General features: G+C 49.1%; 11 protein-coding genes across 11 annotated transcripts; 9 read left to right on the top strand and 2 right to left on the bottom strand.

Moving 5' to 3' along the window:
• The first annotated feature begins 154 nt into the window (after positions 1 to 154).
• Positions 155 to 1,501, top strand: EI90DRAFT_822502 (uncharacterized protein). The gene is made up of 3 exons (XM_039068099.1): positions 155 to 500; positions 552 to 1,219; positions 1,369 to 1,501. Exons 2-3 carry the CDS (start codon positions 569 to 571, stop codon positions 1,411 to 1,413), a joined length of 696 nt encoding a protein of 231 aa, XP_038923475.1. The 5' UTR covers positions 155 to 500; positions 552 to 568; the 3' UTR covers positions 1,414 to 1,501.
• EI90DRAFT_3031126 (uncharacterized protein) lies at positions 220 to 661 on the bottom strand (the record flags this gene model as incomplete). Its single annotated transcript, XM_039058288.1, has 2 exons — positions 399 to 661; positions 220 to 330 (listed from the first exon to the last, which is right to left on the bottom strand). Coding segments are annotated over exons 1-2 (275 nt in total), but the record flags the coding sequence as incomplete, so codon positions are not given.
• On the top strand, positions 1,439 to 2,995 carry EI90DRAFT_3031118 (uncharacterized protein; the record flags this gene model as incomplete). Its single annotated transcript, XM_039058287.1, has 2 exons — positions 1,439 to 2,453; positions 2,522 to 2,995. Coding segments are annotated over exons 1-2 (894 nt in total), but the record flags the coding sequence as incomplete, so codon positions are not given.
• A 1,474-nt stretch (positions 2,996 to 4,469) lies between these two features.
• On the top strand, positions 4,470 to 5,444 carry EI90DRAFT_820952 (uncharacterized protein). The gene is made up of 3 exons (XM_039068096.1): positions 4,470 to 4,869; positions 4,959 to 5,121; positions 5,196 to 5,444. The coding sequence occupies exons 1-3, from the start codon at positions 4,776 to 4,778 to the stop codon at positions 5,326 to 5,328; spliced, it is 390 nt and encodes a 129-aa protein (XP_038923473.1). The 5' UTR covers positions 4,470 to 4,775; the 3' UTR covers positions 5,329 to 5,444.
• Positions 5,445 to 7,551: 2,107 nt separating this feature from the next.
• EI90DRAFT_821563 (uncharacterized protein) lies at positions 7,552 to 8,696 on the top strand. Its single transcript, XM_039068097.1, has 2 exons — positions 7,552 to 8,320; positions 8,419 to 8,696. Exons 1-2 carry the CDS (start codon positions 7,647 to 7,649, stop codon positions 8,498 to 8,500), a joined length of 756 nt encoding a protein of 251 aa, XP_038923472.1. The 5' UTR covers positions 7,552 to 7,646; the 3' UTR covers positions 8,501 to 8,696.
• A 291-nt stretch (positions 8,697 to 8,987) lies between these two features.
• On the top strand, positions 8,988 to 9,530 carry EI90DRAFT_2809911 (catalytic domain of Map kinase phosphatase 5; the record flags this gene model as incomplete). Its single annotated transcript, XM_039053529.1, has 2 exons — positions 8,988 to 9,247; positions 9,329 to 9,530. Coding segments are annotated over 2 exons (462 nt in total), but the record flags the coding sequence as incomplete, so codon positions are not given.
• Positions 9,531 to 12,705: 3,175 nt separating this feature from the next.
• EI90DRAFT_2988301 (Intradiol ring-cleavage dioxygenase) lies at positions 12,706 to 14,346 on the top strand. The gene is made up of 8 exons (XM_039056036.1): positions 12,706 to 12,878; positions 12,933 to 13,091; positions 13,152 to 13,205; positions 13,256 to 13,388; positions 13,442 to 13,533; positions 13,604 to 13,720; positions 13,782 to 14,049; positions 14,100 to 14,346. Exons 1-8 carry the CDS (start codon positions 12,774 to 12,776, stop codon positions 14,162 to 14,164), a joined length of 993 nt encoding a protein of 330 aa, XP_038923470.1. The 5' UTR covers positions 12,706 to 12,773; the 3' UTR covers positions 14,165 to 14,346.
• A 2,415-nt stretch (positions 14,347 to 16,761) lies between these two features.
• Positions 16,762 to 18,657, top strand: EI90DRAFT_2988299 (Intradiol ring-cleavage dioxygenase). The gene is made up of 8 exons (XM_039056035.1): positions 16,762 to 17,100; positions 17,154 to 17,324; positions 17,387 to 17,440; positions 17,497 to 17,629; positions 17,685 to 17,779; positions 17,853 to 17,969; positions 18,021 to 18,288; positions 18,340 to 18,657. The coding sequence occupies exons 1-8, from the start codon at positions 17,002 to 17,004 to the stop codon at positions 18,402 to 18,404; spliced, it is 1,002 nt and encodes a 333-aa protein (XP_038923469.1). The 5' UTR covers positions 16,762 to 17,001; the 3' UTR covers positions 18,405 to 18,657.
• Positions 18,658 to 19,685: 1,028 nt separating this feature from the next.
• Positions 19,686 to 21,306, top strand: EI90DRAFT_3191787 (D-lactonohydrolase-like protein; the record flags this gene model as incomplete). The annotated part of the gene is made up of 6 exons (XM_039066393.1): positions 19,686 to 20,132; positions 20,193 to 20,428; positions 20,489 to 20,641; positions 20,721 to 20,780; positions 20,834 to 20,972; positions 21,025 to 21,306. The coding sequence occupies 6 exons, from the start codon at positions 19,686 to 19,688 to the stop codon at positions 21,199 to 21,201; spliced, it is 1,212 nt and encodes a 403-aa protein (XP_038923468.1). The 3' UTR covers positions 21,202 to 21,306.
• EI90DRAFT_3150025 (uncharacterized protein) lies at positions 21,211 to 23,102 on the bottom strand. Its single transcript, XM_039065627.1, has 4 exons — positions 22,983 to 23,102; positions 22,797 to 22,929; positions 22,365 to 22,744; positions 21,211 to 22,307 (listed from the first exon to the last, which is right to left on the bottom strand). Exons 1-4 carry the CDS (start codon positions 23,078 to 23,080, stop codon positions 21,401 to 21,403), a joined length of 1,518 nt encoding a protein of 505 aa, XP_038923467.1. The 5' UTR covers positions 23,081 to 23,102; the 3' UTR covers positions 21,211 to 21,400.
• A 369-nt stretch (positions 23,103 to 23,471) lies between these two features.
• On the top strand, positions 23,472 to 24,981 carry EI90DRAFT_3150024 (uncharacterized protein). Its single transcript, XM_039065626.1, has 4 exons — positions 23,472 to 23,588; positions 23,638 to 23,779; positions 23,827 to 24,125; positions 24,182 to 24,981. The coding sequence occupies exons 1-4, from the start codon at positions 23,575 to 23,577 to the stop codon at positions 24,741 to 24,743; spliced, it is 1,017 nt and encodes a 338-aa protein (XP_038923466.1). The 5' UTR covers positions 23,472 to 23,574; the 3' UTR covers positions 24,744 to 24,981.
• Positions 24,982 to 27,058: the final 2,077 nt, after the last annotated feature.

Here is a 27,058-nt window from a genome sequence, read left to right as displayed (position 1 = left end):
TGTTCATGCCACCAGTGGGCACCCGGTGCTATGTACCCGAGCAGAGCAGACCGCGACCACAAGATGAATTAGTCCTTCACCCCAGTATGGAATTCGGAGCTTGGGCTCAAGACCTATGCAGGCTTTTCCATGCTTTCTTTGGACAACCTTACGTAATGAATTCAATCAACTTGCAAGAATGCCAGAGGACCCAGCTCAGCGTCAATCATGATAAGTCACGACTCATTATTACGGCTCTCCCGGCGGAGGTTTTGGTTAACATTTTGAAGCACCTTTCTTTGAATGATCTCATGAGGTGCAAACAGGCGAGTTTTAGTTAGAAGCAGTTCGCTTGCCCTTCGTTCCCCCTCGCTCCTCACGTTTTTATCATACATTTTTATGGTTCTTATATAAGTGACGTTCGTAGGCAACTAAAGCCTTTCTCTATGTCATCGAGGGGTCGTTGGTTCTCCAGTATAACATCGAGCGCGAAACTTACCTTCTTGCCGGTAGCACTGCGGGTGATGTATATGCAGAGACTAATACTGAATGTTGATCTGATGGAACCCCAGATCCAGATCATCTCTCTATGGCAGAGAAACTTACGAGTCTTCGTAGGCGGGAAGTTGGATGGGCTAATTTGAAATGGCAGCCTCAAACATATACCATTTTGGCTAATCCACGGCCCCGCCGTTTCACTTCCGGGGACACAATATCATACAAGCTGCAACATGGATTCTTTGCGTATGGGTACTACACATCCAACATGTTGGATGACCCTGATTGTTTATCGCTCCACCCCCTTCCGAGAGTCGCGGATCGCCTTTCGAATTCAAAGGGTCACGGATTATCATCCGCACTGCTCGGGTCAATTGATTCTGAGCGTCAGATGTACCTAGAAGGTGGAGATGGCGATGACGTTGAGATAGACTGGTCCCAAACACCTATTCTCCACCGCCTCGGCTTCGAGTTTCTGGACTTCAGTATCGATCCGGAACAGAATTTGGCCATTTACGTTTGCGACGACTTGGATAAGGTGTTTGTCAGAATAAGGCAAATGTCTGATAATGGCTTTCACCCGATGGCCCAATATGAGACTCTCGATGCTTGCCCGCTGGTTGGTCCTACGCACATTCTTGTTGAGATCTTTGGCGACTTTGTCGGCGTCATGGTACGGGATCTTTTGGATGTGGATCGGTATTTTCGGATTTGGAATTGGAAGACAGGGATATGTCAATGTGTAAGTGTCTTTCACTGGCTCTGCATATGAGACATTACCCTGAACCTCAAGGGTACAGGAACTCTCAGATTCTATCATGAGGTCGTTTCTTTTCTTATCTCCGCGCCATTTCATCATTTTTCGATATGGGGGGGACCCCATTTCACTAGAGGTCTATTCATTTAGACCTTGTCATTACGACGGTCCCCCTGTAAAACTTTGCCTTCCGTCTCAGCATGTCGCGACATTCGAATTACCCGATTTCTTCCCCAAGTTGACGTATTCACACATCTCGCCGTTGCACTGCCGGCCCAGTCCTGTCTTTGAAGCTCCAGAATATGAAATTTTATCCGGGGGAGAGCCGATTCCTGCAGACGGACTTATTTCAAGCATGTCCTCCGTTCCATCAGGTTCAGTTCAAGATTCTTCCACAACCCCGAACGATCCGCCAAAATGGGGGCGTACGTATGCTACCAACGGACCGTTTGTTCGTCCCCGGCAGGATGATTTCAGGGTCGCTGTCCTTTCGCTTACTCCGTCCACCGAGTGGGAACAATCTTACAGGCTGTTTATTGCCGTGTCCGACATCTATCGCACGACCAAACGTTTCGAGAGTGATTTTCATACTACTAAAGGAAAGATACTGGATGACAATCTAGATGCCAACTCCGACGCCGACTGCGTGTTCCCTATCCATGTTTCATGGGATGATTGGGGACCTCGTTCGGCGCGCTTGTTGGCAACTGCCGGTACAGAGACATTTTGCTCTATTTTCATGAACCGATACATCTTTGGCACCCTCGAGCGTGTACCAATGCCTGAAACTCGCGAAGATTCCAGTCAATGGGATTGGTGTACCCGCCTTCATATACTGGATTTCAACCCCTATCCGATTCGTGCCGAGTCTATTCGCGTGAAGGATGACACGGCATCTGCGTCGAACAACTTGTTTAGAGACGAATACCCGCTGAGGAGGACACTTGGGTTCCCGATTCCGATCCCGATGACGGGATTGAGCATGGTGCGGATGCGGAAAGACAATCAGGCAACGCCGGAGCCCCCTTCATCTGGTTTGATCCGGCCACCAAGGATATCAAAGGATTACGGGGTTTCAGGTCGTATGACTGTATCCCCAAGCCCTGATGCCGTTGGCAAGGTCATCACTAGACTTCCATACCGCGGGGTGACGAGTGACGACACATTCCGGGGATATCTGTTGCCGTGGATAGACGCAGAGAGGATATTGCTCCTTGATGTAAGTCTATCTTATACATTCATTTAACAAGCCATGGCCATAGTATGATTATTTTTCTGGTTTTCCAGAGCGCTCAAGGCACCATTAAAGTCCTCGTCATTTAAACGCATGTCACCCGTATGGATTGTTTAAGATCCAAAATCGTCCCTGTCATTACCCTAGTTTGAAATGGCCACTTGCAGTGCTTTCTCTGGACCTCTCCCATCATCATGTGCTTATCGACTTGTGATTCTTCCGCAACTGGGGCAGCTCTAGTTGACCGAGCTTGCGAGGTATCTAACGGGGGTCATTCCGTGGGGGAAAGTGGTATCCTCCCCCCCCCGAGAGATGGCCAAAGGCTGACGGGTGCCGCAAGCTCAGCCATTCAGTTTGAGGGGGGAACAAAAGGTTTGTCATGAACTGTCCCCGGGACTTTCAGCATGCGAGAACGTTCTCATTTTAGTCAGCAGCTACGCCGAGACTGAATTGGAAGAGGATGAGATTGGCATTTGTATATACATAGTCACGACTTTATCGCATTATGTATATGAAGTCGATTGGCTGAATAAGCAACATTGTCCTTACACCTGAATTTGACGCTTACATGGTACGTGCATCTTCTTCATATATTTTGTATGAAGATTGTTGTATGGCGCGTAAGTACATGGTACATACTTTACAGAAGTAGCATTCGGCTCCTTGCAAAGCCGGTCGCCGCGCGTCTAAGACACGTCCACCGTTAACGGATGCGTGCGTTCTCAAGTTACTGAGAGTGACGCGACGCGCGACGTGAGAGAATATATATGATGTACATACTCGCACGTCGAACTGAACCAAGAAGGTTGCTCGATCGAGGTCCGGCCCTACACTTTTTCGTTCATACGTACCTACAAGTAGAACTACTCAAATCGATCAAGTGGGCCATTCATCTCTCAAGAGCTTCGCATCATATATGCATGCCCCTGAACCCCGGCGCAGCTGATGCGTGCTATTAAGATATGGAGACGTACTTCCGGCCCCTTCCCCAACCAGAAGAAAAAATTGTTTTGTCTACATGAAGATCGAGAGCTGCGCGTTGCATGGCGAACAACCAGCGGCGCAGCTAGACCTTGTACAACGCCGTAGTTAAGACGACTTGTTCATGCCTCTAGACTTGGTGGGCAAAGACAATATGAGCAAGGCAGTGCACCCCATGTGTACCCGAGCAGATCGAAGTCGAATTAATAGTTCTCCCCCCCCCCCCCCCGGCAAGTGTGCATGTATGTGGCTTGTAATTCGGAACTTGAGCTCAAGATCCATATGCACGGGGAGATACACAGACGCTGGCTAGGTGACGAGAGATTTTGATTCCAACAGCGTTGGGCCGGATATGAAATCATTAGACGTGGGGAAGAGGGGGAAGGTTAACTTTGAGGATAATGATCAAATGAACTCGGACCTTCAGAACAATTTCTGCAGATCAGCTGCAAGCGGGTCTTGTGGAGGTGTTATGTAAGCCCTTGGGGGGGAGCTGACTCGGAATCAAATCAAATTAGGATGTGAATATATGTATTGCCCATTTGAACCGTGATCATGCCGGGAACACGTAACTTTGAACACGCGTAAGTCAGACATCCTTCCAGTCCTGCCGTGGATTCGTCGGGATGGAGGGGGGGGGGGGTTTGCTATGATTTGCTCGGGAGTTGACAAATTACGCCAGCGCTTTTTTCTGACTAGGCGCTCTCTTGGCATCTGCGCTTTGTGTTGCTGAGTCAGCGCAGCCGCTGCGGTCGTCACGGAACAAGTGATCGTTGATTTACATACCAAACTTGAACAAGTAACATACTGCAAATGGTTGCGTAATCTCTTCGCCACCGCTCATGGGGGCAACCAAGAAGGAGAGATGGCATCATTTGACCAGTGCAAACAAACAAACAAACAAATTAAACCTTTTGATCACACAGCATACGCGTCAAACCATTCAATCGACTCCCGGCCCCGGCGCAATTTTTCCCAAGGAGGCGAGCTAACCTCTTTGAGGGTATTCAACGGGCGCCGAATTTTTTGCGCGGCAGCGAAATAATGTCAAAGGGTTGTATAAAGTGCATACGTTTCCCCCCTTTCACAATGGGAAACTCAATCGTCAGCTTGCGGCTGCTTGCTCAGCTTTTGAGTCATCCTCAATCGTTAATCTCCGTTACCACACACACACGCGTGTCCCAAGGGTCTTCATTTGCATATTCACCTTTGCGCAGGTTCCATACATAAGAAGCCAATAGGAGCTTTTCCATCCCATCCCAACCCATTGCCCTCACAACCAACTTAACCTTCATACCTAACTACTACCTTGCTTTCTCTCAAACGATGAGACTTCGACCCCTAAGACAACCGCAGTGGGAAGTCACCGATCTCAAAGAAGTCGCCCCTACGCCGATCTACTATGACTCCGAGGCAGATGGTAAGTCCTTTGTGCTTCTCGTTCTCGTTCTCGTCCTCGTCCTCGTCCTCAGAACAAACCTCATTCTCACTCCACGCCCAATTCCTTAGAACTTCAAATATTTAGTGTCGCTCCTCGTGAGGTCACCGGAACGTATATGTTCGACGGTATATCGTCGAAAACGTTCAAGTACTCCGACGCCTTGACTCATTCACGCACCAAACTCATGGAGGAGATCTCCAAGGATGGATACAATTTCCTCCTCATGGAAGGGTGAGTTTTGTCATTCTTATCCTTGGAAATGTTTTTGCTTTGGCTGACTGTTTGGTGGATTGGCTCTTTTATAGGTGGTCGATAACAACGATGCGCAAATCGAAAGTTGAGAGGATAGAAGTTCGATATCATGCACAACCGGCAGTTGCTAGAGGGTGGCAACGTCCACGGACGCCTCCTTATCTCCAACTACTTGAAAGTCATTGAAAGCAGGCTATCGTGTTACTTCCCTCCCTTACATCTTCCCCCTTCCACCTCTCTTCTCTCCCGCAGCAGTCCGGACGGGCAGTATCCGCGTCATGCCATCGGCGATTTTTGTTCTTGGCAGCAAAAAACGCACATGTGATCGTTGTTCATCTCCGGATCCGGACAACTTCAACGTACCCACAGTCAAATTACTTTTGCTGCAACAACCACAACAACAACAACAACAACAACGATGACAACGACGACGACAACAGTTGCACTACGAGAGAGTACCCTGTGCACGTTGCCTTCCCCCCATTACCTGGTACCATTCTATTCGCGCTGGATCTCCATGATCCGATGGGATTTTGACATCTTCATGCCTACATTTGGGCTGGTTCAATTCCTTTGCTCGGATTTTCCAATTGTTCTTCAGGCTGGCCATCATCCTCTCTCTCTCTCTCTTAGGGTTGTTAGTCATACATTATTTATTTATCATCATCATCATCATCATAACACTACTAGTACTACTACTATTTACAATTGTACGCGGGACTGCATAGCTACTAGCTAGTGCAACATGCCCAATCTTCTTTCATTCAAAATCCCGGAACTGATTTCCCAGCTTTTCTTACTCTCGTTGTAATCTACATGGAGTGGCACATGTGTACATATTCCGTCCCTCCCCCCCCCCCAACTCCAAAATCTAATCTCAGGGTGTTGCAGTTGGAGTTACATAACTTGGGTTTGTTATTCCATCCAAGAAGATATACTTTTTTGTGACTTGTGGGTTACTTCCGCACGTTGAGCGGTATCCGTACGTCCTGGCATGGTTCCCCACACGACACAAAAGCTTGGGGGGAGCCCCCCGGGGTGGAATCGCCGATCGCCTTGAACTCCAGGACTCGGGGGGTTGGTTATCCTCGTTTTCACGTGGCAGAGCGGGCATCCTGACCGAAGAAGTACAATGAGGGGGTTCGTCCAATACAAAGTGGGGTCAACTGGTGTGTGTGTGTAAGCCGTCGTATGAGGTGGTTCCTCGGGATTGGTGTCATCGTCTGTTTTGGTGTCTGTATCTAACTATGATGGGGGAATTATAGTTCTTTGCCCCCATTCCATCCTGTCTCGCTCCTGCTGAATTCCGTTCCGGGATCAGGTCCGTCCTCGGGTGTTCGTACGTTTGTCCGGGAATTTCACCTGGGGAGGTCGGCCCATGAGTTTTTTTCATACAGCCATCACGTCTCAAGCTTCCCGCGTTGCCCAGGAGGTTGTCTGTTGTTTCTTGAGTGAGTAGTTGGGCATACGTCAGTATGCTGTTGGGTCTCGACCCAAAGTGCGATCCTAAAAGGGCCTCGATCCAAACAAACCCAAACAGTTTATATTTGAGAAGGCTGTACATACATACAAGGGGCCCTTGCACAAGTCCCTTGGGCGTCTATCTCTAACATGGAAAAGCTGTGCGTGGGTGCTCCTGTTGTGTGATTATCCCTCTCGCTGATTGCCTTTCGGCCTTGGCGCCTTCATTGTCCCCACCCCATGTAATTCCTCAGGTAGCTCTTCTGTCCCTCGCCTATCATCTGCTGCATGTCTGCGGGGGGCGCGCCTCCATCCATCCCCATCCGTCGCATCATGGGGATAGGATTAGTTTGGGTGTCATAGGTTTTGAAGGGCTGCTGCTCACACATACGAACTGGAGTAGCCAGTGTGCCCTTTTTCGGCCTTTCAACGTATAATTAATCCATGCTTGCAATTTGGGGTATCAGCACAGCATCAAATCATTCCTTCCCTCCCTCCCTCCCCCCCTCTCCTTCTTCTTTCTTAACTTACCTAGTCCAGACAGCAACATTCGGGCTTTCTGTTACAAGGAAAACCCAAAAAAACGTCCCAACAACAATAACATTGAAGAACAATACAATCGATCGATCGGATCGAGCGAACGAACGAGCGAACGAACGAACGAACGTGTGTGTGTTGCCTTTGCTTACTTTGGTCACGAAAATCGAAAAGTCCAAATCGAATCAGGGATCGCGAATCGTGGGTCGCAGATTCGTAAAATATATCGTGTCCCCCCCTCCTTGCACCCACGACTTCTGTGCCTGTCGACCAACTGGGATCGATCATAAATCGGTAGCAGTACTAGTGTTGTGATCAACCCCGCCCCCAGGTTCTTTGTTGCTTGTATCGATCTACATACTTGCAACCCCCCCAACAAGACTTCGATCTGCCAGACGGACGCGATTTTTTTCGTCACCCATATTCATTTGCCTTTTTGAGGAAAAGAGGGACAAAAAAAAAAGAAACGAACCACTTGTTGTTTCTTCCTAAATACACTACTTACTATGGTGACGACGTTGGATCAGCACGAACATCATTCAAGTGGAGGCGAACAACTTGTCGATGCTTCTACGATCAATACTTCGGCTGCTAGTAGGACCACACCATGGCCACAAAGTCCTGGTCCCACCACCACGGCGACGGCGGCGATGCACAATTCTACTATGGACGATAGATTCTCCTCGATACAATCCCCATCTCCATCTCAGGGGGATACGTTGAGATCGCTTCTGGAAGCTGAGAAGATGAACGGTTTGAAGGTCGGTATGCGATGCGCATCCGAAAGTTCGGCTGTGTTGGGTTCGCAGTTATATATGGGGACTATCCGGTATATTGGACCTATCAAAGTTCCGTCGAAGCCGGAGACGGGGTGTGTCAGTCGTGATGGTGGTAGTAGTGCTGACGTTGGTGGCGTCGGTGGCGTCGGTGGCGGCACTGGCACTGGCACTGGCACTGGCAGTTGTGATGACGGGAACGGTCAGGACGATAGTGATGACGAATTACCGGAACTTTTGCGTCCAAGTAGACTCCTTAGTCGTCTTCGAGTGTCGGGGTTCGACGAGAGTGGTGAACCGATTTTCATGGGGCCTGATGAAGAGTTGGAAGGTGTGGAGAAGGACGTGGAAGTTATGTGGGTAGGGATAGAGTTCGACGATCCCGTTGGAAAGAACAACGGAAGGTGAGATAGTCTCTTGGGTTTTGGACCACCTTCCTAGTTTTTTTTGGTTGTCCCCCCTCCCCTTATTTTCCTAAGGGAAGACGCACTCTCCCCGATAGCCCTTCGGTGCACCGCGCCAGTGCTTGGAGGTGCGGTCCCCATCCAGCAATGCCTAGGGGGGGGGGGGGGGCCCATCAGTGAGGGGTGGTGCCAGACCAACCCTCTCCCTTCGCATCGGCGTTGGTATGGAAGTCGCTCATGATTTTCCGCCCTTGGGAGAGGACATAATCCCCGCCACTCCCCGTCGGGGGGCCTTCCATACCTTCCATGTCTACAGTTCCTGGGCGTAATCGACACCCGAGCAAGCCTCGAGAGAAGTTCCCTGACATTCTCATTTTTATCGTACGCCCTCGGCGTATTTTTTTTTCCCTTTCAGTCCACCTGCTAACGTTATCCTTTCATTTCTTTCCTCCCATTCGTATGTAGCCTAAACGGCAAATCATATTTCGATTGTGAACCCTTACACGGACTCTTCGCTCGTGCAGAACGCGCACTTGTGCTCCACCAACCGATCCCGACTACTGCTAACGCTATGATAACGACGACTCCACCCCATCACCGCCGCCATTCGTCGAATCCAACTCCAGCGCGTGCCAACGTATATGAAGTCATCATCCTATCGTTGACACCGCTCTCTCGAATCGCACCGGGACTCTATCTCGGCAATTCCACCGCAGCAGAAGATACTCGACTTTTACAATCTCTCGGAATTACGCACGTTCTTAACGTGACGGAGGAACTCCCGATGGTCGAATGGGCCCCCTCCATGAGGATTACGCTCGCGGATATGGCACACGCGAACCTATTGGATACGTTTGAGGATGCGCTGGGTTTCATCGATTTGGCATTGGGCGATCAAAGGGATGTCAAGGCATTTACGAATGCGCGGTCAAGTGTATTACCATTATCGAGGAATCCTCAATCGTCAGCGCCGCCGCCGCTGCCGCCGTCCTCGTCACCACCTCCGAGGGGTATCCTAGTTCATTGTCTAATGGGTCGCTCTCGTTCGGCATCCATCATCATCGCGTACATCATGCGAAAGTACAAACTCAACTACCGCGCAGCACACACTTATGTCCATTCGAAGCGACCTATCATATGGCCTAATCTGGGTTTCGTGAATCAGTTAAACTTGTGGGGTGAATGGGGATGCAAAGTCGACAGGGAGAGTAAGGAGTATCGGAATATTAGGGAAGGAGGTCTGGATACGTATGGGAAGCCGAGAATCTTGGTGGAATTGAACGCTCTGGCGACGGCTACGAGGGAGGGAACAACCAAGGGAGTCAGTTGAGGCTGATCAATCTTAGTGCCAGTGCCAAGGCCAGCATTTTGGAAATGTACACAATTGGTTAACAGTAGAGAAAATGGACTTACCTAACCGTCTGATGGGTGAGTAAATGATGATAAGGTTACTGAAAGTACAATGCAATATGGGTTACGTGCAGATGTGAGTTTGAGTTGCGGTCTGAACTTTGGATTGTGCATGGGACTGTCGATCAAAATAAATTGCGATTGCCTGGGTGCACAGGAACATCGCTAGGTGTAGAGGGCGTGGGTCTGGTCTGTTGAAGTGGCATTCCCTTTGTTGTCATGTTGTCCTAACGCTTTAGCCTTTGTTCCTTTGCGTCACACAGAAATGTATATAAGATGTGTGAGCCGAGTGCGACATCTAATGACAATGCGATATCGTACTCAGGATGTTGGGCTGCGATACCGCGATTATAACACGGCCTTGTATCTTGTAGGAGGGAGGCAGAAACTACTTGGGGGGCATGTTCACTTAGGGGTTTGACATCATATCAATTATAAGATCGACCTCGCCACCCAATAATGCCCAAACAAGCAAAACAGGGTTCCGTGCAAGCTACGTCCTGTGGATGGGTTAATTGACAATGACGTCGCATGGCTCCTTGGGCTACATTCCCTATAAGATTTCTCGCACTACGAGACGTCCAACGGTGATCCTTCCAGGACTCTCGAGGTAGCTAACATCTTGTGTGTCTCGCACGAACATCAGTAGTCGATCTGTGCATATATACTTCATGAGACCAGAAGCTGTTGTCAGGCCAGTTGCAAACCTAAAGTAAAATCGAAGGTTTGAGAGCTGGCCACGATTTGCGACAAAAAAAGGGTAGAAGGAACACCTGTACCCCTGGTATACAGTGGGAAGTTCAAAACTATCCCTGCTAAAATAAGCTGAGGTTTCCTCGACTGGGGAGTAGTCGTTTGCCGGGCGGGAGGACTCATGAGTGGACAATGCGTAACCGAATGATTGATCTGGGAACATTGACCAACCCCCATCCAGTAACGCCTTCTCTTGAAGCTACTTCCGTCGCGTTACCCCATTAATGAGGACCTTCCCCACATCTTCCTCCCCGGCCGGCTTCGTCGATGAGTTCACACTGAGCCACTCCGGCAATTTAGCTCCCGATCTTCCCGACAGACATTTTGTGTGGGGACACCTAGCCTAGCTGCAATCGCTCTCTCGAGCATGGTCATATCCTGCCTCCTTTGCAAAATATATGACCACATGAACTGTATGTATTCACTGCGCCGTGCGTTCTCTTACAACTCAAGACAGACGAAAGATCCGAGCCACCGAAGCAAACTTTCGAGCAGTGTATGTTAAGCTTATGACGGGCCGACGAAGAATCACCGATGTGTAAAGGGTGTGGTCCAAAAATGAATGATTTTTGCTGAGCGAGACAAAATACCCTCAACTGGCTCCTGCTCCGTTCGTCAGTGAAGAAGGACGGTGGGACGCTTCTCCCAATGTTTCTGAAACCGCGGGGGGTGCCGAAGAATCCTTTCCAGGATCAGTGTGCTCGAACAGAGCTCTAATGCACACATACATACACCTTCAAGAAACCTGCGACATCAAAAAACACGAACCAGTGGATCCGCCTCTTCGGGTCAGCAGTTTTCGTTGGCGAAAAGACCCACGGGACGGCCTTCAGCAGACTCAGCTACTGCTGCAAAGCAATTGATCACTCTTCCCATGTTTGACTCCCACCCAGCATGGGAAGATGGAAAGAGCGCTATCCCAAACACAACGATTGTGGTAGAATGGAGCCGCGCTTAGACAAGAGGAACACAACTAGTGTCCAATTGGCAATCATGGAGCCCAGCCATTTATGAGCGGAGTTGGCCGAATGCAGTGATTCCGCGCCCGTGCCATGTGCACACGACAACAGACTTCTGCCTCTAAATTTCTAGTTGTTCGCGGCCAGCATGAATACATGAAGAAGTTGGGTCTCTGAGGCGGAGATGCCTTCCCCCTCACGTTTTTCTCGCTTCGGTATTTCAACCACGTAGTTCCACAATCTAGTTGATTTTGTGGCAGGAGCTTCTTTCCTTGTGTTCGGTTCAGTGCTATGCAATTATGTGGGCATTGTATACGAGCTTCCATAGGAAGTTTCTCAGGCTGGGACTTTGCTTTTTGGAGATAGTTTGCCACCTCTCTCCTCAGCCAGGGACCCGTTCCCCATTGGGGTCGGAGCGTTCTGGATGAAGCACAAGATACATAGGGTGCTAGTCTTATGGCCGGATTCGATGGCGTAGCCTCCCGGGGCATCAGAAATGGAGCAAGGTAGCAAAGTCCTCGTAAGCTCGAGGGAATACGGATGTGATCATAGCTGCGGGAGCCTCAGGTCTGGTCTTCTGTAGATTGGGTGTGTGGAAAGTGCGGCAACACTGGCTTGGCACGCATCAGGGGTCTTCACTTGGTCCTGGTCTCCCATTGGACATGGTAGCGGCCCTGTTACTCTGTTTTTTGGCTTTTCCATTGGCGCTGATGATCAGGATCTGCTCTGCATGACCGCACTACTCAATTGACTCAAATGAATGTCGGAGCATCTGATCATGAAAACAGTGAGACACCCACCCTGGTTCGTTGGAAGTCCTCTTGCCTTCGTCTATATCAAAACCAATACATGTGCGCCTACGAAATGTGAGGGGAGGCCGATATATTGTACAGCAAAACCCTTTCATGTCTCTTGTTCCTCGGAGTTCTCTGCGGAGACCTGACCTGATGGTCTGGGCATGGTTACCATCACATGTGTTTGCATTCTTGGGATAGCCTTGTTACTCTGTCGTTTACATCACGATCTTTACCTCATGGTCGCACTGCTGCAAACCGAATGCCACTGACTCAGCTACATAGATGAATGTCGAAGCATCTCAGAACGGCGGCGTACCCTCCCCGGTCCCCGAAAGTCTCCGTTTGTGCAAATCAATGCATGCGCGCTTTCGAAACGTGAGGGCGTCAACCCAACGTTCTTCCATGTTGCTTGTTTCCCAGAGTTGTCGGTAGATCCCTAACCCGATGGCCTAATCATGGCTGTGGAGAATTGGCAGTTTAGTGACTACAAAATCTCGCTTTCGTCAATGAAAGCCAGTGCGACCACCCCCCAGTATGAAGGTCACTTTGCTCCTCCTCGTCCTCGTCGCACTTTTCGGTTCCGCAGCCCTTTCCCATGTTGAGAGGGCAGGAACCAAGGAAGAGATGCATCGCCGCCAGGTACAGTTTCCTCGCTTGCGATATGCAAATAATTCCACCCCCGTTTTTCCCCAGTTAGAAGCTAAGGCGCGCCACCGGGCCGCCCGTAACTGCGCCCCTGCTATCCGTGCATTCTACGTCCGACGCCGACAAGCTCGCAGCGTCTCCGGGGAATTTTTGCGTTCTGAGAGGGCCATTAACGAACTTCGTCACAAATCCAAGGGCATTCATAACGTAGGCACCGAGAGACTTTTGATAGCACAGATACATGACTGAAACTGAGTGCTGTCATAGACTACATGTGTACTCACGCCTGAGACCACGCAGGGCCCGTACTATGTGAAGAATGTGGGTTTCCTCACCGTGATTTCCCAGCGTATATGCTCATGATTTATCAGGAACTCGTCCGTCGGGATATTCAGCAAGGTCAATCCGGTGTTCCTTTGATCCTAGATGTTGGCGTCATGGATATTACTACTTGCAAACCTCTGCCTCGTGCATTCGTGGAACTTTGGCATACTAACGCTACAGGTAAGTTGTCTCTGCCTCCCGAGCACCATGGCATAATATTAATGGCGCCCCAGGATTCTATTCTGGCTATACTGGCTACACTCTCCCTCTACCGGCCAATGACACCTCGCCGCCGCCTCCTCCCAATTCCACGTTCCCTTCTCCGGTAAGGAAACCGGTTCCTTGCATCATCTTACACTCGGTGGATACGACTGATAACACCCCGATGTAACCAGCCACTGTCGGATGAACTTAACTTCCTTCGCGGCGGATGGCCGACAGATAAAGCAGGCGTCGTTGAATTTCGAACTATCTACCCAGGCTACTATAACCATCGAGCCATCCACATCCACGTGAGCTGTATGAGCACATCCGATCCCACATTCTCTGATTGGATGCTCGACGATCTCTTAGACTGCTGTTCAAACAAATTGGAAGGAGGCAAAGAATGGTACTATCGAATCGACTGCAGGAAATTTGTTGCACGCCGGCCAGGTTTATTTCGACGACGCCCTCAATGATAAGGTTGTTTCCACGAAGGCATACTTGAACACTACACAGCAACGCACATATAATTCCCAGGATATTTTTTTACCATTGCAGAACTCGGGTGGTTACAATGCCTTTGCCGAAACTTATCAACTTGGGCCTAAAGTTGAGGAAGGTATACTCGCTTACATCAGTAAGTGGCCTGCGCTACTTTCCCCCTGAACGGATTCTGAGTCTCTCCAGCTATTGGTGTGGACCCTGCCGCGAGATATTCATTCTCCAGCTCGAATTATTGGGTGCCCAACTAGGTTGTTCTCGAATTTCTCTCTGTTTGAATTGTACGGAAGGTACATGTCTTTAAATTGCACAATACGTTCTCGACCCGGTTGGTAGATCTGTGAACCGCCAAACGTCTTGGGTTTTGATAAGCGATGCGGATTTCAGGCAGATGATAGACATGATTACACCGCTTGGACACCTGCACACACATACTGTACACACAATGATACATAGGAAGTTACAAGCACTTCATTGCACAGGAAAGGCCATATGAACCAGCGTGACAACAATAGGCACAGGAGTCGAACCGCGCAGCAGATGCGAATAAATAAAGAGCAAGACAAATCAGGGTAGGTGCTGGAGCCTGAGGCCGACGGCACGCGACTAGTCTAATTTTTCCTGTGGGGCTCCCGTGATGTTGGGGGGCCTCGCCCGGTGCCAACATTGGCATCTTTAGGCGGGCTAACTCAATGTTCAAGGACGCCGCTCCTTGTTCACAGGATGAGTTCCTTCTGGTGAGGAATTCCTTTTTGTCAGTCGGGGGGACATCTTGGAAAACTTCAAGAGGAAAATCATTATTTTCTCCGTCTGGGATCTCATTCATGACACTCTTCTGCATCTAACTTCCAGGTTTTTTTAAATTCTTGATGGCGCCGTTGTCATCTTGCCATCCTCCATTTGGATCATGGGGCCATCATACAGAAAGCGTCTCTCGGCCAGGGGATGCCTTTTCCCCTCTAGGTCAATTATTTCGGTTCGGGCCAGACCGTCTTTGGCCATAGGGGCATTCGAGCCTCATGATCGGTGTTCCTGCACTCAAGGTGGAGCTTCTATTCGGGGCTTCTACCCCCTTCTAAGTGGGGGCCGCTCCCCGTTGTGGTAGGACGTCTCGGATGGGGCATAGTGGGAAGCTGAGCGTGCCGACGCCATAGTTTGTTTTGACAGCGCGGCCGGTCTCCGGAATGTTAGGTTGTTTGTGGGTTGTGGCTTCAGTTAAGGCGCCGATTCTTGCTTCCGTTTTGTGTTTGGATTCTATGGGGTGTGTGTGCTGGGACTTGTCAATTTCTCGTTACCAGTTATCCCCATTCGTTGGTGGTGAACCCGGATGTCCTTCGTATGGGGTTGGTCGTCGATCATGATTACCTGCGCTGGGTTGGGGTGTTAAGGGAGGCTGGTGTTTATATTGTTATCCCGCCTATGTTCGCGTCTGACTTTGAATTGATACAAGGGGGAATCTTGAAGAGACGAATCGGCCGGCTCATTCCTTTGCAAATTTGGACATTGTTGCGCAGAGCCGTCTATGAATCGAATGTATGGGAAGTGCATCAGAGCAGAATTGTTTGGCACATGCACAATGCCACAATCGAGGGTTATTACCCAGTCCTGGCTTTCCAGTGGACATGACTTGGTGTTGCTCCATTGATTGACCCTTAATTTCACTGCATAGTTCTAGCGATCGGGAGCTTCTCTGCATGGCCCCACTGCCCAAGCCGAGTGCCTTAGCAGCAATTTGAGGGTTTCCGTGGTCCCGTGTGAGTTTTCTGTACCAAAGCCAGTACACTTTCGAATCAACATATTGTCGGAAATCAACCTCAAAACATTTATTTACATGTGTCTGTGCCGACATCTTAGTTGATAGCGAGCCGTTGCCTGCTGAGCTGGTGCTTCAACGCGTATTGAATTCTACGACAACATTAGGGGGTTTCACGGTAAGCTAGATTGGGCTAAACTGAGAGTCTAAATCGAGTCTAAACTGCACAATACTGGAGCGAGTTTTGGAGCGGGCTTAAGCCGCTGTTAAGACACGATTTGAGGGCGTTCACAGTAAGCACTCTAAACTGGAGTCTAAACTGGAGTGTCCCTGGGTTCGTTAAATCCGTCTGAGGTATCAGGTGCTTGGCTTATGTAACCATGCAACTGGTAGTTGAAGTCGACGTTGGGCACTTGTCTGTCCACACTTTCCTCCTGACTCACCACCAGGGCTGATAGTGTGTGCTATGCTTCATGATGGACTGGGTGTATACGCTCTGAAATGGATGATTCTAGTTTGAATGTAACGGTTATAATGCCAGTCCTATCTCAAGTTCCATCACTAGCACCGACTGTCCCTATGATTCCAACTTGCACTCTTGCCCATGGAGTAGGACAGCGATTGATAGCGGGTACCATTACATGTGGGATGATGCGCTTGTAGAAGTACATATGGATTTGCTAGTAAATTCACAAATGAAAACGGATGTGCATTGAAAATTTTGGGGATGAGCTTGTATAGGTAAGGGATATATAACGGGGGTGTCGGAGGTATAGGGGACTATCAGACCCAGATTGGGGCACTCATGGAAGTGGGGTGTGGGTTGTATCATGAACTGGTGCAGCGGTATGGCAAGTCTAAAGCATGCATGTAAATTATAGCGTCCTTCGGCACTGGAATGAGACTCACTGGTTGAACACTAGCACAGGCGCTGCACAAAGGACAACATCCAAGGGAGAGGGGTTATGCCTACCCAACGTGCCCGCTGTGACTGAAAGAGGACAAATCCTTGGATCCGTGGGATAACTGTACAGTACTAGAGGGACATGGAGTTTAGAGAATGATAAGTCCGAGTTTAGAAAGCTGTTTAGAGTTGAGTTTAGACCAGTTGGGGCGTGTGAGCCCCAAGAGCTAAACTGGCTAAACTGGTCAATTTTGCCAAGACTTTTCAGTTTTGATCTCAGTCTAGGATTTCAGTTTAGACCTCAGTTTAGACCTGTTTAGAGTACCGTGAAACCCCCTATTGCTCGCTCGGAGGTATCCGCAGACATAGTCTAAGCGTTGCCGTTGCAAGAGAATTGACTGTCCCCCGGCGAAGAGCCACCGTCCCCTAGTATGAGGGCCGCTTCGCTCTCTCTCGTCGCACTTTTCGGTTCCGCAGCTTTTTCTCATGTTGAGAGGGCAGGAGCCAAGGAAGGGGTACATCGCCGCCAGGTATAGCTCCCTCGCTGGCGAAACGTAGCAGTTCCACTTACCTTTTGCTCCAGTTAGAGGCCGAGGCGCGCCATCGGGCCACCCGTAACTGCGCCCCTGCTATCCGTGCATTTCACCACAAACGTCGACAGGCTCGTAATGTCGCTGAGGAGTTTTTGGGCCTGGATGAACTTCCCGATAAGGCCATCGATGAACCTCATGATAAATCCGGGGGCATTCACAACGTGGGTACCAAGAAGCTTTCCACGGCAATAGCATATCATCAGAAACTGAGACCTGCTTGCAGAATACATGCGTGCTCACACCTGAGACCACGGAAGGCCCATACTATGTGAGGAATGTGGGTTTCGCCTTTACTACCGTGATTGTCCAACGTCTATATTTATGGCGTATCAGGAACTCGTTCGCCGAGATATTCGGCAAGGCCAGCCTGGTGTTCCTCTGACCCTAAACATTGGCGTATTGGATATTTCTACTTGCAAGCCTCTATCCCGCGCATTCGTGGAAATTTGGCATTCCAACTCTACAGGTGAGTTGTCTCTACCTGCAAGATACCGTGACTTAGTGGTTCAATGGGGCCCTAGGATTCTATTCTGGATATACTGGCTACACTCTTCCTTTTGAAGGCAATGACACTACACCTCCCCCGATTCCTACCGATGACACATTTCCTACTCCGGTAAGGAAACCAGTTTTCCATTTTATCTCGTACTTGGATGTGGATGTGATTGATAATACCCCAACGTGATCAGCCAATGACAGACGAGCTTAACTTCCTTCGCGGCGGATGGCCGACAGACAAAGAGGGCGTCGTCGAGTTTCAAAGTATCTACCCCGGCTTTTATAACTCTCGAACCGTCCACATCCACGTGAGCCACACAGGTCACCCCTCTTTGATTGACTGTCAAACGATCTCTTAGGCCGCCGTTCAAACAAATTGGACGAAGGCAAGGAATGGTACTATTGAATCGACTGCAGGGAATTTGTTGCATATTGGCCAGATTTATTTCGACGACGCCGTTACTGATAAGGTTGTTGTCACGAAGGCATACTTGAATACTACACGGCGACGCCTACATAATTCTGAGGATATACTCTTTCCGGATCAGAACTCGGGTGGTTATAATGCGTTGGCCGAAACTTATCAGCTTGGGGCCAAAATTGAGGAAGGTATCCTCACTTACATCAGTAAGCAATCTATGGTACTTTTCCCCTGAAATGGATTCTGAGCCACTGCAGCTATTGGTGTGGACCCTGCCGCGAGATATTCATTCTCCAGCCCGAATTATTGGACCCCTGACTAAGTCATCCTTGAATGTTTTTGTTGAGTTGTAGGCATTTCAATAGTCCCAGTAAGATATCTGTTTTGCATAGCTACGTTCTCGCTCAAGTTGCCAGATCCGTGAATCGCGAAACGCCCGGATTTTGGCGGGATGACAGGCACGATTACGTTCCCGATTGGGTTCTGAACTACCAGATCCTTTGACACCCAATCTAGCATCGGTATAAATACACTACTTGTCACCTGCACCACACATGCATACATGAGAGTTTACGAGCACTGTACTGCACAGGAAAGGCAGCCTTGACTCTTCGAGTAAGAACACAGCCATGAGTTATATCATTATGGCCCAGCGATGTCAGGAAGTGTGTGGATGCGTGCATAGAGCCTAAAGCGATAGGGATTTATTCTATGTTCAAGCCTGACCTGGAAATAAAGCAGTATCAGAAGTGCGAGAACCCTCAGGGCCCGTCATCGTGCGCAAAGTCGCACCCCGCGAATTGAATTACATACAACAAAATTGCCTTTGGCACCCAATCCAGGGTTGTCTCGATCCTCTGTCAAGGTACTGGTCGGGCAACACGAGACCTTCTGTTATTTAAGTAATGTTGCGAAGTCATAGAGGCTGGAGTCCTGCATAACCTTCTGTGCCTGTCCGCAAGTCGAATGCCATTGACCCAGCCGCAAATGAACGCTGCATGAAGCGTTTCCCCGGACGATTCTAAATCGTGTATCATAACTCTTCGCGTCGATGGCCTAATTTCATGCGGAATGTGGTGCGTGTGCCAGTGGACACGCTGCTGAGATCCCCGTAGGGAGAGTACCATTTCCGGAGTGCTTGTTGCCTTAGATATTGTTGATTAGGAGTTCCTTGGCCAAAGGTTTATCACACGGTGCAGGAGGCGTCCCAGCGGTGAGCACTTGCCAGAAGGCCCTGGGACCGCCGTTCAGATTACGGGTGGTTGGGGCCGAGGTTACCTCATTTACCCTTGGCCCTGTAATTGGCTAGTTATGAGGCCAAATGTTTATGTGTGGTCGGGCTATCTTATGCTTCTTGAAAAAGTGCTGATGGAACGATAAAGTAGTGTGCGGTGAGTTTACGGGGTAGAACCTACGTATGAAATGGAATAATGTAGGAGGAGGATGACTGAATTCCGGCCAGGGTCGACAATATTGCCACGGGAATGACTCTGTTGTGCCGAGCCAATACATTCAATGGTGGATTTTTCTGACACTTCGTTCAGTGACCATAAAATCTGAGTTCTCCAAGTCAAGGTTGGTCTGTATCCTCCCTGACGGTTACATGGGATTCACGTCGATTCTGGTGGCAACCTTGGCTTGTATCGCGTACACGCGTGGAAAGGTAATATATGTCGACCCCAAATCATTTGCCGTTTTTGGTGTCAACAGCACGGCGTTCCGCATCGATGCTTTCTCGGGGGGCTTCAACCCTACTTCCACTACTCCTCCGTTTTTCCAAGTGTTCGACACGGCATTTTTGAACTTGCTTGGTCCGGACGCGCGGATCGCCCAGATTGCGGCAAATGCAACGTACGCTTTCGCTCACGAAGCGCCCGTTTATGTACCAGAAACAGACGAAGTCTTTTTCGCGAGTAACGCCGGCGGCGCGCTGGGCATGAGCGGCCTGGACAAAAATAACGTCGTCTTTAAAATAAGTTTGCGTGAGGCGGAGGCTGCCCTTGCATCTGCTACGAATGCTAGTGAGGGAGTGAACGTGCCTATTACTGCGGTGAGTGGTGGAAACGGCGAGTTGGAAACGGTGGTTCTTCTCTTTCTTGACCATTTACAGCTCGATTTGGCGGAGGAGATCCAGATGACGAATGGAGGGACAGGTCCCTATCGATCCTCCTTCATTCTCGTCAACTCCGGACGCGGGCCTCGCCCCCCTTCGATTGCGCTCGTGAACCCGAAAGCGCCGTATAACAGCACGGTCATTTTGGACAACTTCTATGGTCGGCAGTTCAATTCGCTGAACGACCTCAAAGTACACCCCAAGAATGGACAGATCTACTTCACGGATCCCGAGTACGTTTTTCATGTTTTCCTCTTGTATTGAGGGGTTCCGGATGTTGATCCAGAGCATAGCTACGGATATATGAACCGCTTCCGTCCACTGCCCTTGCTCCCGAATCAACTTTACGCATTCGACCCACAAACTAGCACCGTACGCGTCATCGCAGACCAGTTTGAGAAGTGCAACGGTATCGCATTCGACGCGGACGGCAAGATTGCTTATGTGTCCGTCATTTCGCCCCTTTGCCCCCTCGATCCTTTCTCGCTGACTCACTGACAACTTCCTGTTTGTTTTAACTCTTAGATCGGACACGGGAGCAGCAATAGGCTTCCTTGGGTTTAATCAGACGCTGCCGAGCACGATGTTGGCCAATTCTCTATCCGCTTGAAACCTAACTAACTGTAGGGATTTGACAGCTATGCCTACGACGTCGATCCCTTGAAGGGCACGTTTGGGAACAGGCGGGTATTCGCTTACTCGGACGCCGGCATACCAGACGGCATTCAGGTTGATATTTTTGGCAATGTCTTTTCAGGGTGTGGGGACGGCGTTCATGTGTGTAGTTCCCCATTCTTCTGCTTCGCTTGTGCTGACGACAAACAACTAGGTGTGGGACAATAAGGGTACATTGCTTGGAAAACTTTTCTTCAACACAACCACTGCCAACATGGTTTTTGCAGGACCAGGCAGAATGGTCGTTCTTGCCGAAACCAAGGTTTTTCTTGTTCACTTTGCGGCCCGGGGCATCGAGCTCGGTGGGCCACGAGGCAAGAACCCATACTAGCTTACAATAGGGTTGATGTTATCCAGAGACTCAATCTATTTCTCTTTGATCTGGCCGGCTCATGTGATTACAAACACCTCACGATGCTCAGATTTGAACATAGTGAAGATAAGATGTTTGGACAAAGGGCAAGGACAGTATGACAGAGACCAAAGATACAAGTTAACCGCCAAAGTCATTGAAGCCCTTCCAGGAGCTATCAATCTTCGGTCGACATTGTGTCCAACCAGGCTTCAATGCGGGTAGTGTCAACGGGCTGGCGAGCAAGACTGGGGTCAGTTGTCGTAGAGACGGAAGTTTCGTCCGAATCAGAACCGTCGCTGTGACCATAGATGCCATCCTCATCCGGTTCTTCGGCTTCCTCCTCCTGAGCATAGGTCTCTGCTTCTTCAATATCGAAGTGGGAGGTATCGTCCAGCGCCTCTGTGCGTCCATCCTCTGGAAGATAAAGAAGGTGCCACTTCTGTTCCATTTCACAAACATCAAACGGTGGCCATGGCATCGAGGCATCAAAGATGTCACAAAGTCGGAATGCATGTTTTGATATGGATTTCAGAGCAAGAAACAGCCGGATGCGTTCAAGATAAGGAGAGTTCGGGCCAGTCATGAGTTCTTCAGTTTGATCCTTCTCTGGCGGGTACTGCCCAAAGTGGAAGGTGTCCACTTCTGAGGATGCTATGAGATACTCCCCGGAAGCTTCGTCCCAGAATGGAATGAATGCCAGGAGTTTAAGACAACTCGGTCGCCAGACAAGGCCAAATACCATCAAAAGCTCAGACAATGAGCGATCTGATGATCCTTTCGTCCAGAATCCACTGCTGTAAGGCGCGATTCGTTGCCGATGGAATGAGGCTAACAATAAGCTCGCTAGACTGCCGCGAACAACATGGGAGATGTCCCCAAGAGTCTCAGAAGACACTAATTCGTCCCCGGGATCGTAGGCGCCTATAATTAAAGCAGGGTTGGAAAAGGACACAGGAAGGTGTTGATCAACCCGCTTTGACTCGGCCATCAGGGGAGTGATTGGATGCCTGACAACGCAGAAACGGATGCGATCTGTAGATTGAGAAGGCTGATATTCTTCCGGGAAACACAATCGAGGCTTTCTGTCCGGACGCCAGGATTAGTGTGGAGAAAGTAATAAAATGTTAAAAATGTGTGACCTTAGTACCCAACAACCCGGTGAGCCAGAGAGTGAATACATAAGCATGTCGTCAGCAGATGCACACTCTTCGTTGTGTATGAGAAGTGAATGAAGCTGACTTGAAGTGTATCTCGTGTCGTGTTGTAGGGAACCAAAAATTCGGTTATCTCGCCCTTCAATAGTCCAATGAGATTCAAGAAACACGCGGGAGGTAGATAGCAGAAAGTCAGGTCGCAAATCCATAGGCGAGTCGTTCCGGGAATCGACTTCTTCAGTGGTGAGCGTGGATAGCATATGCTGGATTGGCGCCAATGTGGCACCAATCATTAATTGAGACATGAATGGGTGTTCATCCCTGAGAAAGGATACTATTGGCTCTTCCAGCTGGGCCTCAGAAAACTAACACGCTGTCAGGGGCACAAAAATAAATCAACTTTCAGCATTTATTTACCATCCAGTCAGAGGGCAGTTCCAACTTTCCGCCATTCCATTGATTGCGAAGATTTCTGAGATACTCTATGCACCCGGAGAGTGAGGCAGCGTGAAGACCTGCACCCTCCAAAGAGCCAGTGCAAACCAAGTTACTACGAGTGGTGAGTGTGGATTGTACTCCAAGCGAGCAGGACTAGGAACTAACGGATTGAGCCGAAAATTGAACGATTCAGTAAACCAACGAAGGGGGTTCTCATGCCACTCTACTGGGAAAGGCCCGCCGCATCTTTGAGGTGGGCTCATGAGAGCGAGTGAGGCGTGTGTGGGATCCTATTATGTATATATATTGTCGGAAAATTGCGTACAACGTTTAAGTAAACGCTGGTAAATTGTTTTCGGCGTTTTTTTTCGAAACAGCCGCCCACCAGCCAATGAGAAGGTGTTGGCCAGATGTCATGATCATTGTAAGTTAGATGAGTCGGGTTTTTGACAATTTCGACGCAGTGGGAAGGATTTATGATGCAATTATTAAAATTGTTAAAAACGTATTCAGAGCGTTTCGGGGTGTTTAAACACAGTTAAGGGCGTTGAAAACGCCAAAAACAATTTATCAAGCGTTTAAACGCTAAATTATGGGGGTTAAACGTCAAATTTTGTGTTTTTAATGGATACCGCGGTTTTCCGACATAGTTATGGAAGACGTCCCGCGTGCGGAGTCAGGTACGGCAGGCGCAGATACCGCACACATCCAGAGAGGAACAAGTCCAATATTTGATTCCGTATTGCGGGCGCGAAACATGACTGACTGGCTGTGTGTACCAAACCCACCTACCCGGACGACAATTCTGATACCTTTACAGTGAACGCCCAGTGGTAGAATACGTCCGGTTCAACAGACTTTTCTTCTGGAATTCGTTTTCCAAACCTTATACGCACCGGGGCCGTATAGTATGCCGTATCTGCGAGGGCGTGGTGTATGATAATCTCCCCACGGAACTTAATGTATGTACAGTTCAGAAACACTCGAACAGACCCTCAACATCTTGTAGACAATAAGGAGGGGATTCGAGCAAGGGAAACTCAGGGACCTCCCGCGTGCTGCCTCTTATGCAAGTCTTTTGGCTCTCAACCTGAAACTTGCATTTGCAACATCCTACTATGCAGCTGAAAAGCGCGAGACAATTGAGGGCGATGGTGGCGAAGGACTCAACAATCCAAACGGTCTTGGATGGCCTTCACCTCACGCAGGCAACATAGGGACAATGTGGACGTTTGATTCGAATTGCAATGCGCTATTAAAACTAATTTTTCGTGGCTGGCATCGGCGTGAGGATTTCACGGGTTTCGGGTGCGCCCAAAAATATCATCCTCATCTGTGGAATCGCGTCCTGAACCTTCTTGTAGCGGCACTTCTTCAGCTCTTGGATTCACTTTCATCGACTCCATCTCCCACTTCAGCTCCTCACTTTGTATTGGGGACGCCCAGATCCCTGTGGGCGTTGCAGTTGACATTGCGTCACGCAGACCAGAAATTTGCCAACAGAAACGGTATCAGCAGGCAGATATCATTGCTCGACAGGAATTGGTAGCAGCAAACCTACCAATATTGACCCTGATGGCAATTGCAAGTTGTCACATTGATGCTAATGGAAACTTAGTGTATCGGCCCCTCCCAGAAGCCTTTGTGTTTGGTGTGGCTGTTTTAACGGAAGAAGTAATGGTCGAATTACTGACCCCGCACTTCGACGAGAAGTCAAAGAGCTGGAAGATATATTGCTCTTCTTGTCATTCTGCTGCCTTGGGCGACCTGACGTTGGCTCGTGCACGACCGCATTTTCTTTTCGTAAAATTCCTCAACTTGATGTCTGGGATCCATATACACCATCAAAATGTAGCGCGGGCTCTGGCCGGACATAAGTGGGACGAAGATGTGTTGGCAGTGTTTTCTAAGCCATCTGGCGACTAGTACTAGTTACACAATTGACAGGATGAATCAAAATGTTGACCTGACCCTTGACAATTGATGGTCACAATCGGGGCTCTCGTTGTGTTGCATCTATGTTCCTCCTATTATAGTGCAGATGGTTACCTGCACAGCAGTGTCACTCTCCACCTACATAGTTTGTGCCACTTGTGCTTATGTGGTTGACTCTTCTGTAACATCATGTGTATAATACAATTCATCTTCACGATGTTGATGAGCGACACTTGTGATCTCGGAGCCGGACTATGAGTAAATACTCAGTCTCAGCTAATATGCGTGAAGAACTAATTGTATTACCTATAAGCGTGAAGCTAGAGGTAATGTACATAGTGTAAGTTACAATAGTAAATGAAACAGTAATAAAGGACTGTTGTAACTAACTAGAAAGGTTGCTTCGCAACCATGACCTTGCTTGCACATCATTGCTGACCATGAGGTAGTAGAGGCTGGGATCCTGCCTAACCATGAGGCCAGTTATCGGAGTTGGCCTCAGTCATTTAATTCCTTGACTCTCCATCCGTAAAACACTCACTCAGTTGACATTTTCTTTGTAGTTATCGGACATAATGAGCACTGTGAGTTGAATCGAGGATGGTCTGAAACGATAAAAGGGGTTGACAGAGGGGGGACACCGTCTCTTACTCCTGCCTTCGGCACTTAACCAGAGAGAAAGTGGTCTGGAGAAGTGTCGTTTGGAAGGCGAGCCACCCTCTTCACGGTCATTAACAAGGGGAGCTGGGTCTCTAAGCACTATGATCTCCTCCACACATGCAGAGTTCCTCTTCTCAGTGCCTATCAAGTGACATGCTGGTGACATCAAACCTAAACACCGATCTGAACATCGCAAATGGAACTCGAGGAGAAGCGGTGGGGGCCGAGGGTTTCGCTTTGTTGCCCACCATCCTGCCCTCTTATCAGGTTGGAAGTCGCTCAAGTGCTCTATGGCGCCCGACAAAGATGGAGAACTTGCAGTCACGAAGTTCTCATTTGCAAGGTGCATGACCTGTGTGTGAAGCCTTGAAGCAGGCAGACTCAAGTACATATGCTTCGAATATGCTGGCAAATACTACTTGGGAAGCAGCAAGGTATCGGGCACTGGTTAATACAATTCGTTGGATAGTCACATGCTATTGGGAATCACATGAGAAGTAAAAGTAATATAAACACATTTTTCCCACGCAATTGTGGGTTTGGAAGTGACCTTGCAAGCAAGGTAACCTCAGTCTCAGCTAATATGCGTGAAGAACTGAGGGAAAAGGAAATGAATTCAAATGAATGAATATATCCATGGCCTGGCACGGGTTAGTCCGAAATAATATAAAAGAGGTGTTGTGACTAAGTAGTCACGCTACCGCGGGAATGTGGCTGTCCGGGCGAGTTCCTCACTTGGATGTGGGAATGTGGCTGTACGAAAACTCGTCCGGCCTCCCATAGCACACGGTTCCTCCAACACACAAGTTGGTGTGACTAATTCTGCATGACACCTCCAACAGCCATTCTTGTTTCATAACTGATGGACGCTGCCTGAAGCGGCAATACCCGCTACTCCCACATCGATGCAGCATCGCAGCCCACTTAGAAGTCACTCTGGAGCTGTCTTTGCATGCCATGGTACTAGGTGGTACTACAAATGTAAAATATCGTTAAGTTTTAAATCAGGACCGCACCCCCAGTCTGCATATAGAACCCCACTGACATTATGAACCTGAATTGAACGCCACAACAGTATAACACTCCAAGACTGGCGAAGGAGTTTATGTGATATTATTTGGTTTCGGTGAGTAAATACAAGCAAAATGTCACGACAGTGTTTGAGAGAGGGAGGTGATTGGTTTGTCGGCAGCAAGGAGAGCAATGCAGACGGTGTGTAAAAGTGCGTGCGAAACCTGAGAGTAGGCAGGAACCTGAGAGGACAGGAAGGTAGTCAAAAAGAAGATGGAAAAACAAATCACAAGAGGGATATTGAGAGTGGTGTGCAACACATGCACCTTGAGTAACAATCACTGGTCAGGGCATGGGGTAGGAGCAAATTCCATTGATCGTTGATTGACAATGAAAAATCATATAGGCCGTGAGCGATCGCTTCTTTGGTTAGATGATAATTGCAATCAGCTTAAGTGGTAAGGAGTTTAAATGGCCAGGGGCCACTTAAAAAGGCTCGGTGTGGAGAGGACGCCATAGTGTGGAGCAAGAGTTTGGGCAGGAAGGAAGTGCAGCGGGAGGGTTGGAGGATTTGGGCAGGAAAGAGTGGGAGGGTGGAGGTTTGGGTGTAGGGCCAAGTGGTGAGTTAGGATCCG

This window comes from Cantharellus anzutake (genome assembly GCF_015039405.1).
Source record: "Cantharellus anzutake strain C23 chromosome Unknown EI90scaffold_2, whole genome shotgun sequence".
NCBI classification, from domain to species: domain Eukaryota; kingdom Fungi; phylum Basidiomycota; class Agaricomycetes; order Cantharellales; family Hydnaceae; genus Cantharellus; species Cantharellus anzutake.
This window is presented reverse-complemented; position numbering and strand designations above follow the sequence as displayed.